General features: G+C 38.4%; 1 protein-coding gene and 1 long non-coding RNA gene across 4 annotated transcripts in view; one reads left to right on the forward strand and one right to left on the reverse strand.

Moving 5' to 3' along the window:
* pps (protein partner of snf) overlaps positions 1–12752 on the forward strand; it is a 39446-nt gene extending 26694 nt beyond the window's left edge. For all 3 annotated transcript variants that reach the window (XM_022813158.2, XM_022813160.2, XM_022813161.2), the window contains 10 exons: positions 775–975; positions 1248–1456; positions 1957–2049; positions 2201–2309; positions 2645–3034; positions 3996–4133; positions 4868–5172; positions 5722–5875; positions 6021–6154; positions 8892–12752. In XM_022813158.2, coding sequence (XP_022668893.1) covers positions 775–975; positions 1248–1456; positions 1957–2049; positions 2201–2309; positions 2645–3034; positions 3996–4133; positions 4868–5172; positions 5722–5875; positions 6021–6154; positions 8892–9174 — 2016 coding nt within the window. In that variant the 3' untranslated portion in view covers positions 9175–12752. The remainder of the gene's footprint in view (positions 1–774; positions 976–1247; positions 1457–1956; positions 2050–2200; positions 2310–2644; positions 3035–3995; positions 4134–4867; positions 5173–5721; positions 5876–6020; positions 6155–8891) is intronic.
* Positions 6580–12856, reverse strand: part of LOC147755094 (uncharacterized) — a 15667-nt gene continuing 9390 nt past the window's right edge. The window contains exon 3 of the long non-coding RNA XR_015316165.1: positions 6580–6753. This is a non-coding gene — a long non-coding RNA (uncharacterized LOC147755094). The remainder of the gene's footprint in view (positions 6754–12856) is intronic.

Genomic DNA, 12856 nt, shown 5'->3' on the forward strand with positions numbered 1-12856 from the left:
AATACACCGAGAAGAGGGGACAATAAAGAAATGCTAGCAGCTAAACAATGGATAAATTATACAAGCGTAGGATATAAACAGGATCAGATTCATTGTTCTAAAACAGGCCCTTCTTGTTCTGACTTCGTCGGTTTTTCACAATAAGGAACGACTAGTGAGGTCGGTAATGAGTCGTATTTGTCGAAGAAAATAATAGGTATTCTAAAACAGTGTCCCATAGTAGCGAAGAAAAAGTTGGATTGAAAAACCTATGGGCAATTGAATGGATACAGTACACTGTACTGGCACTACGTAGATAACTACCGCAAGCAATTAGAAAGAGATTTACCATGTTCAAATTTACTAGATTACGCATTTAAAATAGAACGAACGTTATGAATGTAAATATGATCGTTGGATAGTGAGAACAGCACACCTTTGTGGCGGCCTCGTACTAGTCTTATTTGGGAACTGCAGTAATTAGCTCTTATCTCGAGCTAGATCAAAACAATAGATCTTGATAATAGATTGCTTACTGAAAGGACATCTTTAACATGCAGGGTAAAGAGCAAACAGGGAAAGGCGTTTAGTCTTGTCAGGAATCGAGTTGCTGTCGATAAGGGTTTTAAAGTGAAGAAGAAAAAATGAAGATTGCTATTGATGTCTGAAAATTTCAACTCAATTATATAATTAAATCGGCACCATTTGAAGAGCCGTCCAAATCTGCGGTGCCATTTGAGGTAGCATACCTTCGGTGTGACCGATTGTATTCTAACGGCATATGTGTTTGTTCAGGTTATCGCCAAAAAATCATCGCCTGTGCCAACAAATAAGCCTAGAATAGAACAGCGAAGGAGAAGCTTAACCAGTGCTGACAGTGGCAATGCTATCGTCATTAGCGGGGAGAAGCAACTTCAGCAATCAAGCGCATGGACATCAACACCAGCGTCTAAGCAACATCAAACCCAGTTGCAAATATCTGGGCACCAGCAGCAGGTATAGTAGAGAACCTAGTTAGTTTACCTTTAGATCAGTTTGATTGCAAACCAAATGGCCGGAATACTTAGAATTTTACTTTTTTGAAAACGTTTCAGGCTCATTGCAGCACCATCTTTATTGATTACGTCTCTCAACAAAAACAAGAGGCCGAAAACGGAGCACGCATTTCATGAAATATCAGAAATAAAAGACCTAGTTGTCAAAACCGCACTGAATTTGAACGAGTGACACGCAATAAAAATTCAAGATAGTAGCATTTTTGTTTGCAGAGCACCAACGAAGATGCTCGACGAAACGGAGTCAATGCTTTGGCGCGTATTGTTCGTGAAAGGTGTGAAAGAGAAGGTAGAAATGAAAAAGGCACTTCACAGCCACAATTGGGAGATCATGCTGGCGATGCTGCTACATCTCTTGCACAGAACATCGAGAGGGCTTTGTGGACACATTGCGCGGGCGTCGCAAAAAATTATAGGGTTAAGTAAGTAGTTGTGTAAATGTCCCAAGAAAAACAAAATTGTAGGTGCATGTACTACTTAGAGACCCCCTGTCACGTCTGTATGCGTATCACGGCCCTGTTCGAATTTGTCAATGAGGTAAATTACTATACATTTGTGCGTTCTGCCATTTACACCAAATTCAATCAAGACAGCTTTTATTTATTTAAACACGGTTCTCCTTGGGCACCCTTAAAATTGTTAATTAATTGCTTACACAATATCATAAATTATTAAATTTGATACGTCTTTCGAAAATGTTGAAAAATAACTGGATCTGCAAATAAAACTAATCCTGTAATTTTTGTTGGTTCAACTAAAGTGGATTAAAAGGAATATTTTCTACCGGTGGCATTACGTTAATAGACTCGTAAATCACATTGGAGTTACTGTTGTACACTAGCTTTTTGCTGTGTATTAAAAAAAGATCCTTATTTCCTTTGCTCCAATCAGGGCGTGTTACTTTTTTCTAACCGCTTCACAGGTTTCGTTCGTTGTGCTTCAATATGAAAGATCCTAAGAATGAATTATGGCGCCGGGTCGTCAGTGGTGAAATTGAGCCAACGCAGCTAGTCAAGTGAGTAGAAGATAGAGTATTTTCACCAAAACACAATTAGATATATGTCAAACATCGTGTTTAATAGTGATACGTAAACTTGGCATCCATTCTTACAGTCGCTTAGCGCACTAAGGCCATTTTGAAATCAATGTGATGTGTTTTATACCAGAATGGGCCCCGATGAATTAAGTATTGAAATGGCTCGTTGGAGAGAACGTGAATCGCAACATAACCTGGAGCTGTACAAGAAGGAGGCCGCAATCAATGTGACGGATAAGGTCAGTCAAATATCGTCTCATTGATTATTTAATTGTAACAGTATATATACACATATAATGCCTTCTTACAAATGAATACGGATATTTGAGCGCGTGTTTGCATACTGTATAGATTCTACGCACTCAGTACTGGTGAAACACGTTTTTTCCGACAGTAGTGTCAAAGATATGAAACTTCAAACTCCTTTTATATCGCAGCATCGATGCAGTACTCACTCATAAGCAGTTACTTAATAGTTACTCTATTTTGCGTATTCCCTAATTTAATAGGAACTCCTAGAAGGTATAAATACGCTTCTGGAGTAATAAATGTTTCGTACTACAAATAATTCCAGGATGCTCTACAGCTATTGGCCGATGCTGCTCCTTTGGCCGATGAATGCCGCGGGGGTCCATCTGAAAAAAAAAATAAAGACTCAAGAAGAACCAAGGTGGGAGAAAGGATAACAGAAAAGGATAACTATCATGGCAGTAGAGAAAAAAAAGTTGACAAAAAAACTGTCAAAGAAAAAGAGAAAGCTAACAATCAACGGGAGAAAGAACGTGGCAGGAATAACGAAAAAAATGACGCCAGGTTAAAGGACAAAGACAGGAACAGAAAATGTGCTAGGGAACGGACGAATGGGAAAGAAACGGGAAGCAAAAATTCCGCTGATAAGGACAAAGACAAACCCGTTTTAGACAGACCACGGCTACCCAATAACAAGGAGTCTTCCACTCGAAGGGTCAGTGCTTGTATGGGCAGCAACACTCAATACATTAGGCAATCATATAAATGAGAAAATTTACGAGTGCTTATTTCCATAGAGTGTTTACGAGAGTTAGTGCAGCTGGTCGTATTTTATGTTTCTAACGATCGTTCATAGATCATCAATTGTAAGAGGTAAGGACGCGCTATAAATAAGTAGTATTTATATATAGAGCAGCAAAGGGACAATTCCTCAATACACTACGAAATAGTTGTTACGATTGTTTAGCTTTAAAATAGTTAGCGAATCTGAACGCGATCCCTGGTAGGCAATGCCTTATGAGCGTTATGGCCTTTGCCAAAAATTTGTTCAATGAAAATATTCAAAACTAGCTCTCGCTACACCATACGCTCAGTGAACGACACTGACGTTGAGAGGTCGCAAATATATCTGAAAAAGATACTTGCATGATTTCGCGCTTGAACATGAAATAGCCAAGTGTTGTCGCCAATTATTCCTTTTCATGCTAAAACTGTATACACCCAGACAGGAAGCGCTACATGCCATTTAGTCTGAAACGCAGTTGTTAAAATTTGAATACTAGAGCCTCGGCAAACTGCAGAGAAACTTCCTATATAAAAATAGCTGAATTGGCTACAAAAACGTACCCACCAGATATTTGAGGGCCAAAACTAGTGTGATAGCTTGAACAATTTGCAATACGACCTTAGGGTTATTCATTGCTCACATCCCATCGTCTTCACTTACGGGACGCAGATAAAGTGACAGTATTTTACAAAAGAGCGCAAAATGACTTAGGTAGAGCCGGTGTCATTGAGCAGGTAAGGTTCTTTTCAAACAACGTATCATTAACAATTTGTAACAATGCTTATTATTGTTTTCTTTGTGTTTAAAGAAGATGTCTTTTAAAAAAGTCATTGAACTCAATATTTGACCAAAGTGCATTAATAATGTAGCATCATACCACATTTTCCAGTCGATAGAGGCATCGGACAAGGAACAGAAACAACGGGATTCTCGAGAACACAATAACAGAGATACGTTTAAGGTAGGAGACAAAGAAGACAAAATGGACACTCGTGAACTTGAGCGGGCCCAGAAAATCATCGATCGAGTAAGTATAATAGAAGAATTATTTTTTCTCATTAAGATCTTTGACATCGCACCGTGATTGGTGTGACCATTTGCCTTGATTTTGCTCCCGTTCTGTCTTGTGCTTACAATGATAACTTAACAGACTAGATCATCTTCCTCTATATATAGCATCCCGTAAAAGTCGCAAAATGAATATGCTTGTCGTTTTTATAAACAGTATGTTCAGTATGTAAAGCTAGTGTGTCAAAGTTAAATTGTGCTACTTAAGCAACCGCACTCTTTTCGCAGTTTAGCCCTTTTTCGTTGTTGTTTAAGCTAGTAGTGCCGTAAGCGCTAAGGAATCTATCCAGTATGATGCAGTTCAAGCTGATTATATGTGGCCTTTTTGGTGGGCACACAGCGCTAAGTAAACAGTTATATGAGTGAACGGTAAGTTGTTTCACTCACTCGTCAAAATGATTACGTTTTCCTTGTGCATGAGAGAAATGGAAACAGCTCTGTTGATTTCTTATTCAAAGTTAGGTTACGCAAAGTTTACGAACTGACAGGACTTCATGTAATCTCTAATGAAAATTTACCGAGTTAACTTTTTGAACCACATGCTGGATTTGGTAAGCAAATGTTGTATAATGCATTCTATGAATATGGTAAAACTTATGATTACTAATACTGAAACTTTGAGAAAAGTTAAAATATACATTCATGAATGTAATTTTGATCATCCTGCTTCATTTTTCATCATGATTGTTAAAGGTGAGGGCACTCGAACGGTGCACGTCATCTACGTCGTCGGCTTCACCATTTGCACTCACGAACCCGCACGGTGATGAGGAATGTAGTGGCGATGAAAAATCTGCAGAGCTACCGCTCTCCCCAAATATGCTTGAGGATGTGGCAGTTCTTTGGGAGGGCGCCATACGAATGGACCCTGCTCATTTCTCGGCGAGGATATCCCATGCGGCCGGTCCGGTCGATACCGGATTCGAAATTGGCCTTCCCGACAGCCTCGTCATTTGTGGAAACATCCAGCCCGCTGGTGTCAAGGATTATCTCGCTAGGTAGGGCTCCTTTTTTCTATGCTTTGTTCTTCGAAAGGGCACATTGGTGTTTCTTAGAAAAGCAGCCTATTTGAATTAATTTAAGTGATATAGTTAGTTTAAAGAATCTTGCTTTTATATGTACCAAGACTCTCACTCAAATATTTAAGTGAAAATCATGCAGTATGCAGACTGTACGGCTAAATAAACTGCTAAAAAAGATTCTAAGCTCATCTCTATATACATGTATTAATTAAAAACGTATCAAAGACAAAACAGGGAAAATATATCCTTAAATTATATTCTCAGAAAGTATACATTTGGGTTTCAATGTTGAACTTCATATTCATATTTTCAATGTTGAACTTAGATTTAGGTTGTCTATCTAAAAAATGCATTTAATATCTTTATTTTTTTTTGAAGTCTTAAGTAAATTTCCAGTAATTGGAATCAAACTGCCCCGCCTCGAGAGAATAAATCTGGATTCCGCAAATATGCGCCATGATTCGTGATAACGATGAGATCTTCATTAACGAAATGTCATTTTCAACGTTCTTCATTGATTTTTAGATTGAAGCATGCAAACAAAGATATCATCGTTGTTCGGGTAAAACCCGCATCCACAGACGAAGGACATGCGGATGATTTGTTGGAAATCATCCGCATGCTAAAAGCAAGAAGTCGTCTAGGCGTTGTTCAAGAGATGAAGCACACAAGGGTTAAGGTTCGTGATTGAGCATTTCCATTTAATTAAGTCCAACAATGGTGGTACTGACTCGGCATGGCTTAATAGTTAATATCTGGGTTTTTTTAGTCAAATTTTGAACCCTCAGTCAATGAATCCGCAATGAATTTTTTTTAATTTCCAGGATCTTTATATGTTACCTTTGGAATCGGGCGAACAGCCTCCAGGATGGTTTCCGTATTATGATAAACTTCACATCTGTGACGCAGCTTGCTTACTAGGGCTTGCCATCTGCCACAAGAAAGGACAACCTACCAGGTAAATTAATGATTGCACGTTCCTTAATTATATTAAACACACTTTTTTACACGCCACTATTGGCTTATAGCAATCTGTACGAGCAGTATTTTTTGAACAAGTGTTGAATGACTGCTCTACAATCGACTTTTAATAGATGTAGCATCATACAAAACAAACGTTATAAACATTTCATCCCAAGCATCACAATATGTGCTAAGAGAACCGGAACCTACACAAAAATCTAATGAACACGAACCGTGAGATTGAATGTTTCAAGTTACAACGATGAACTTAGATATTTTTTCGCGCATTGCACCAACAGCCGTCAACCAATATCAGCGGTCGGTTAATATCAATAACTACCAATATCACCGGCCCGCGAGGAAATCTGCTTTCCCTCAGCAGAGACGGTAACAGAAAATACAATAAGTACTGGTGAAATCGTAGGTCACTATCTGGCGTACAAAATGATACACCAATGAAGAACAACATGCCAGTCCCGTGCTGGTGCAGTGGTAACGTGTTTACATACTAAACTTACGAACACGCTGACGAGAGGTGATCTTATTTCGAAACCGGAGGTAAATACACTTTGTTTCGTGCTAAGGGCCAGCCGCCTGAAACCATTCAGAAGTCGTAACATTTAAGGCAACATGCCCACTATTGAACTGTTGTCATAAGACCAGTTTACTGAAAGCATGTCGGTACATTAGAAAGCCACAGCTTCAAGGTATCGCTGAAGTCTGAATTCGTGAATTATCTACCCATTGAATGATTGCCCCCATCGATTCGGTTGAAGTCTAGAATGCTAAAGAAATTCTCAGAAACATCGCGACGTTAGGATAGCTAATACCATACTGTATAATTCTCATCTATTGTTTTCAAAGGTGTATACAGGTGGTACAATAACGTTACGTCTGAAGGAACTCTTCCCGCAAGTGACCTTATATTGCATTTTCTTTTGAACCTCCAACGAAACCTTCCGTGGAGGTAAATCCGTCAGCCTCTTTTCGATTGTGACTAAAGCAATACGCTTGTATTATTCCCCAAAGGATGCTTTTGATATTTCCGTGGTAACTCCTATTACCTTTACTTTTTCCAGCTTTACAGTTTACGTTTTAAATAGTTTTCAGTAGATTTCTTCCAACTTTTCAACTGCACTCTGTGATGTATGACTATGCGAAAGTGCACGTGGCAATGGCTTTGCAGGCCCGGTTGTCCATGTTATGCCATATGGACGAGTTTCGTTATCCCAGGAAAGGTCCGGGAGTTCACACCTAGCTGGAATGCGAACAGATTGTATGTACGACTAGATTTCTTCCTCAAGAGCAGTGTGCCTTGAATGTTCCTACAGTAGATGAACGTATGGTTGTCAATGGCGATTATTTGTACAGGCCAACGAGAAACTGGGTGAAGTTTACAAATCTTTTTGTCTAGTTGCGCAATTGTAGCGATACAGGTTGAGCTATTTTCCAGCATTAGCGATAACTGTAGTGATGAAATGGCCTGAAGTGGCCACAGCTGCCACGACTTGGCTAGTACTTCGAAAAAATTTGTCTTGCTTTGTAGTGGCTAGATGTTATCTCAACCACCAGAAAAAAATGTCATCGAGATTAGGCTGAAGCCGTGGTTGGAACACGGCCCTATTTATTTACATCTTTAAGAGTCGCAGTCAGCGATATTGATGTCTGCAGTTCACATTCGTGTTTACAAATTAAAAAGCTTGTACTTTTTTTTTTTATATAGAAAAGCTATTTTCAATGGTTCAAGTAAATTACAACAATTAAATAAACGATGTTGTAGAAGAAGTCGATGGGCTTTTTGAATACAGATATGGATTCGGTAGCTCTTTTCTAGAAAAAATTAAGATAAGATTATGACAACTGAAAGTACGTGAGTTACCCAAGGCGACAGTTATAAGGAATAGGCCTGTAGTTCGATTACCTGAACCATAATGAGTCAAATGAGAATCAGGTTAAAAAGCGCAAGCAGCTACTGAATCTTAATAATACTACAATTCGTTGCATACAACGAAATTATGATGAACGCATTATTAACCTCGGAATCGTTGAGTTAATTATATTTAAGGGAAAGGCAGAGGAAGAAAGCCTGCGGTCAGTTCCGATGCGGGAGGTAAGAAAATTAATGGTTGTCAATGTGCAAAAGCATTTGCATAGATTTATTTTTCTACAATGCTCATGAGAGGTCCATGAATTTTGCAGTTTTTCATGATTACTGGTCTGTTGACATTCTGCAGCGGGCCCTTTATGTCGTAAGCTAATTTTTACAGAATTTTTGTATAACAATTACCGCTGAGGTGTTCAGCCATTGCCATAGCAAGCAGCGCATGTCGCTAATTAATTTTAAACAGGATAAATATAATATCTGGCGTTCCAGATATTACATATAGGGTATTTTCAACCTTCGGAAAATTACTTCAAAATAATTTTGTTACCTTGCACATTATAAATGCATAAGCAGTACGCAATACATGGAATACAAGGTACACACAGCCCATGCAATTATACTTTACCTAACAATACTGTCGCTTTTGCGAAGACAAGGCCAAAATTTTAGAGACAAGATCTTCGTTAAATTGTATCTTTAAAATTTCCGCCTTTTTAATCCTCTAGCAAAAATGCTAATGGTCTTTTAAAATACGGTGTTGCTTTTTTATACGGCTATAAGTGTGTAGTGTTAGCTTTAACCAGCCCTATATACTTAACTATGATTCACTTTAATATTGTATTTACAGGAGAGGGTCACGATCTACCACAACCGGTGCATCGTCAGGCGTGTCATACGAACCGTCGATGGTCGGGCCAGCAGAAGCTCGGGTCCGAGTGGATATAAACTCAATTGAAGACGCTGAAAGGATGCTCATCGAAAAACCAGGTTTTTTAAGCCAAAACCCAATTGTTAGTGGTGAGAGCTCGCTTTCCGTCTTATCATCTCTTGCTGCGCAGCAAGGTACCGGTACTATCGAAAGCGGCCGAGGTGTCGATGAAGCATATGATCCTGAAGTCGAATGGGCCTGAGAACATTGGGGTGAAAAAGCGGCGCCAGGAACCGCAGTTGGGTCTAGCCTTTATTATCGGCGAACTCGTGTTTTGCCAAGCTAATAAAGGATTATATTAGAATCAAGACGGTAAAATCCAGTTACGATTCGAGTACTCTTATGAACCATATAATGGATCTAATGATGCATCTCAAATGGGTCCGTTTGAGTTATATTGGGGTATGCACAAGATGACCAGTAGAACGAATTTTAGCAACAAAAGAAAATAATTAAACCAAGGCCTGAAGACTGAAGAATCTGCTGACGCGTAATAGTACTAGTATTATGCGAACGTTTTTTTTTTTAATTGAAGAGATCATACTGAACATTACATAGACTGGTGTTGTCGCATGTTTCCTTGATGTGAGTAGAGGAAACACGTTGTTCAAACGAGGCATAAAACAGCCACTTTACTATAAATGAAGAATACAAATTATAGGCTCGTACAATTGAGATCTAATACAGTTGGATAGGCCTGCCGAACACAGGGTAGCAGTGAACATATTGAACACACACTGAACAAGCCAAGAAAATAGCCGGAATCCCAGAGCAGGTCTTGTGGGAATGGAAAGAGTAGAGCACGCTGAATGGGTTGGTAAGTTTTCCATCTCTGTCTAATCATGCATTTCGCATGTTCACAAATGTAAATAATTCTCGTAAGCTATTTACAGCAGGGAAGAAAACCAGTTGATACACAATGTGTACCGTTCTATTGACAGCATTACCGTATGATGCTGTGTTTATTAACGGCCACACCAGTCCGTGTCCTTTTTCCTCCATTAGGGAACAACCGATGTCAAAACTTATAAAGGGGGTAACAGTAACAGTACGAGTTGATCTGAATGGTGAGGAGGATACCTGCTAGGGAAGAATACCTGTAATACCACAACTCTTCCATACACTCACTGCTATTCTTTCTTTCGCAGTGACAAAAGTGCTTCGCAGTTCTATAGTTGGTTAGCAACTGCGGTAATAGCTAAATTAATGTCAGCCTGCTGAGCATGAATCTAGCATTTTTTTAGTTGGAATATTCTATATTGTAAATACCCATAAATATTTTAAGGTGTCTGAAATATATTTTTACAATTTTTTTTTGGATTTCTAGGAATCGAATTAAAGTTAGGATATGCACTGCTTGTGCTATTCGCTAAGCCAGTAGTGATTTTTGTCGAATCAGAGGTTCAGTTTGTCAGAACGTAACCTTTTTTTATAATTGAGTTACGCGGGACAAATTTCATTACATTTCTAATTATTCCAGGGCATACACAGCCAGTGTCATTAAAGAGTTACCAAATTATTTTACGTCGGATTGCCTGAACAGCTGACGGCGATTTTCAAAATGACAGATTCTAAGGTGCCTCAGTACCAGCAACGATCTTCTGGTAGTACCATACTCCTCTGAATTTCTTTGTTAGGCCTGGAACGACAGGTAGTCGTACCTAAACTAATATGAAACATTTATCTAGTAGCTAATAATTCGTCACTATGTACCACAGAAAAAGATTTGTCTGGCGAAGAATATAAATGTATTGGGGTGTGTGCTTGTAGTTATCACAGTCCTTACAAATATGAACTTGCACTAAGAGCAATCAGGGAGCGCAGGCTGTAACCGGCTTAACGTTGAGGGACATAAACTTAAGTTCGTTTTGGTCTAATACGACAGATAAAGTATAGTTGCTGTTGCGGTCCGGCTAATCCAAAAAAATTGATAGGAATCGAAATTATGATCCAATCCGACCCAGTCGCTATATAGAAGTCGCAGTCCTTTGATCTCTAGCTGTCATCATTTATTTACCATACGCTTTCTCTTGCAATATTTTTTTCTGTAGCGTTCTAATTACACAATGTGCCCACTTGTTGGCTGACGTAGGTGTCTGCGTAAGTTTGGCTTCATATTCTGATATTAGGGAGCATATTTGTCGCAATGTTATCAATAGATTTTTTTTTACTGCAAGTTAATTTTAATCTCTGCTATTATTCGAGTTATCGAGATGAGAAGTTTCATGCCTCAATACGTTCGTTGCAGCTCTACCGATAAATCATCCTAAAAGCCAAATGAGGTAAATATACCTAACACATAACACTGCCTTGCAAACATTGGCATTGTTGAGTAATTAATTTGAGTAATGAAAGAAGCACGATCCGGAGCGCATCCCGGACTGTGCATAATGAGGCTGTTACAATCGCTCATTGTTTGTCAAACTGTATACGATATCGAGGAATTGAAATCCTAGTCCATAGCTTGAAACAGAATAGAAACGACATGCCAGAATGGTGTATATGTGCTATTACTAACTCGAAATGCCTCTAGAATATCTCATGGTGGAGTGAGATGAAAAAAATTGCTATATTTACTGTTAGAATATTACCTATTCGTTGAGCTATTTTCGCAACGGTTGTCATTACAACGAAAACCATTACAGTCAACTTTGTATCTTAAGTGGTTACCTTTTTAAAATGCAGCAAGATATTGTTTCGGTAATGTACTTAATGAAATACATGCGCACCGTATGGGCGTAGCCTAAATTTTATTTCACTCATCCTCATGGTCACTTGAATACTTTTTGTATTGTTTACTAAGCCATTATTGTATCGAGCTTCTGCTCGTCAGACCTCATCTGTAATCGTTAACATTATTGCTTACGTTTTCATTACGCCCTTATCGTCTCACGGCTTTACACTAGTAATTGCTCGCTAGTTCATTGATAACTCCTGGATGAATGTTATGAGGTAAGGAAATATTTTGGAATATGAATATTGCTGGGTTTATGACATTACCGGGTTCAGTCATTTATTTTGTTATTCAATAGGGTGAGAAGAAACATAGTTGCTCTTTGTGTTAATATATATCGGTAAATATCAGTGTGCGTAGGCACTGTGAAACAACAGTGCGCTTTCTAGGTACATTCGAATCGGTTTATAATTAGACATGTAATATAAGTAGTTGATCTCATATCGTACAGTGGCCTCTATGTTATGAAAGACGCTTATCAGAAAAATACTAAGGCTAAGAATGGCTTAAATGTAGCAGGACTATGCTTAATTTGGCGCACAAGCAAAGATACAGAAAGCCCTATGCTGTGCTCTCCGTACGTGGCACGCTCATATGGGAATATGTGTGCAGTCCAAATTATGAAGAAGCATGACGAATTCAGGTAATTTGTTTCGGTGAGTTTATTGCTTTGGATAAACAAAGTATTGTGTAGTAAAGACCACTAAGCATATTAATATAGAGCAGTGTAAGATATAATATATAAAAGAAAAAGTTTCTCAATCAGAATGTCAATGAACATGAAGCATGGTACCATCAAATATTGCGTACGCAGTAATTCAGACCCGGTATATATATAATGAAATAGTATTCACTATGATAAATTCTTGAGCATATATTGAATTTCGAAATTACTTGCTCAAGGTTACACTGATAATATTATCATACCTTTTCGCTGGGGCTTATATGGGCTTAATATCGTATAAAAAGTTAACTAACATTTGGCTACTTATTTTAGAAATAGTCGTTGATTAATATGATGCCACCAATAGACCGTTTCAAACTATCGCTTTGCTAAGTTCTTCCGTACTTTTGTTATACATAAATATTCAAAACTCTCACAGTTTTTGAGACGTGAGCGTTAATTTGCATACGTTACGGTTTAATTATA

The sequence above is a fragment of the Varroa destructor genome, unplaced genomic scaffold, assembly GCF_002443255.2.
Source record: "Varroa destructor unplaced genomic scaffold, Vdes_3.0 BEIS01000006.1, whole genome shotgun sequence".
In the NCBI taxonomy this organism is placed as follows: Eukaryota; Metazoa; Arthropoda; class Arachnida; order Mesostigmata; family Varroidae; genus Varroa; species Varroa destructor.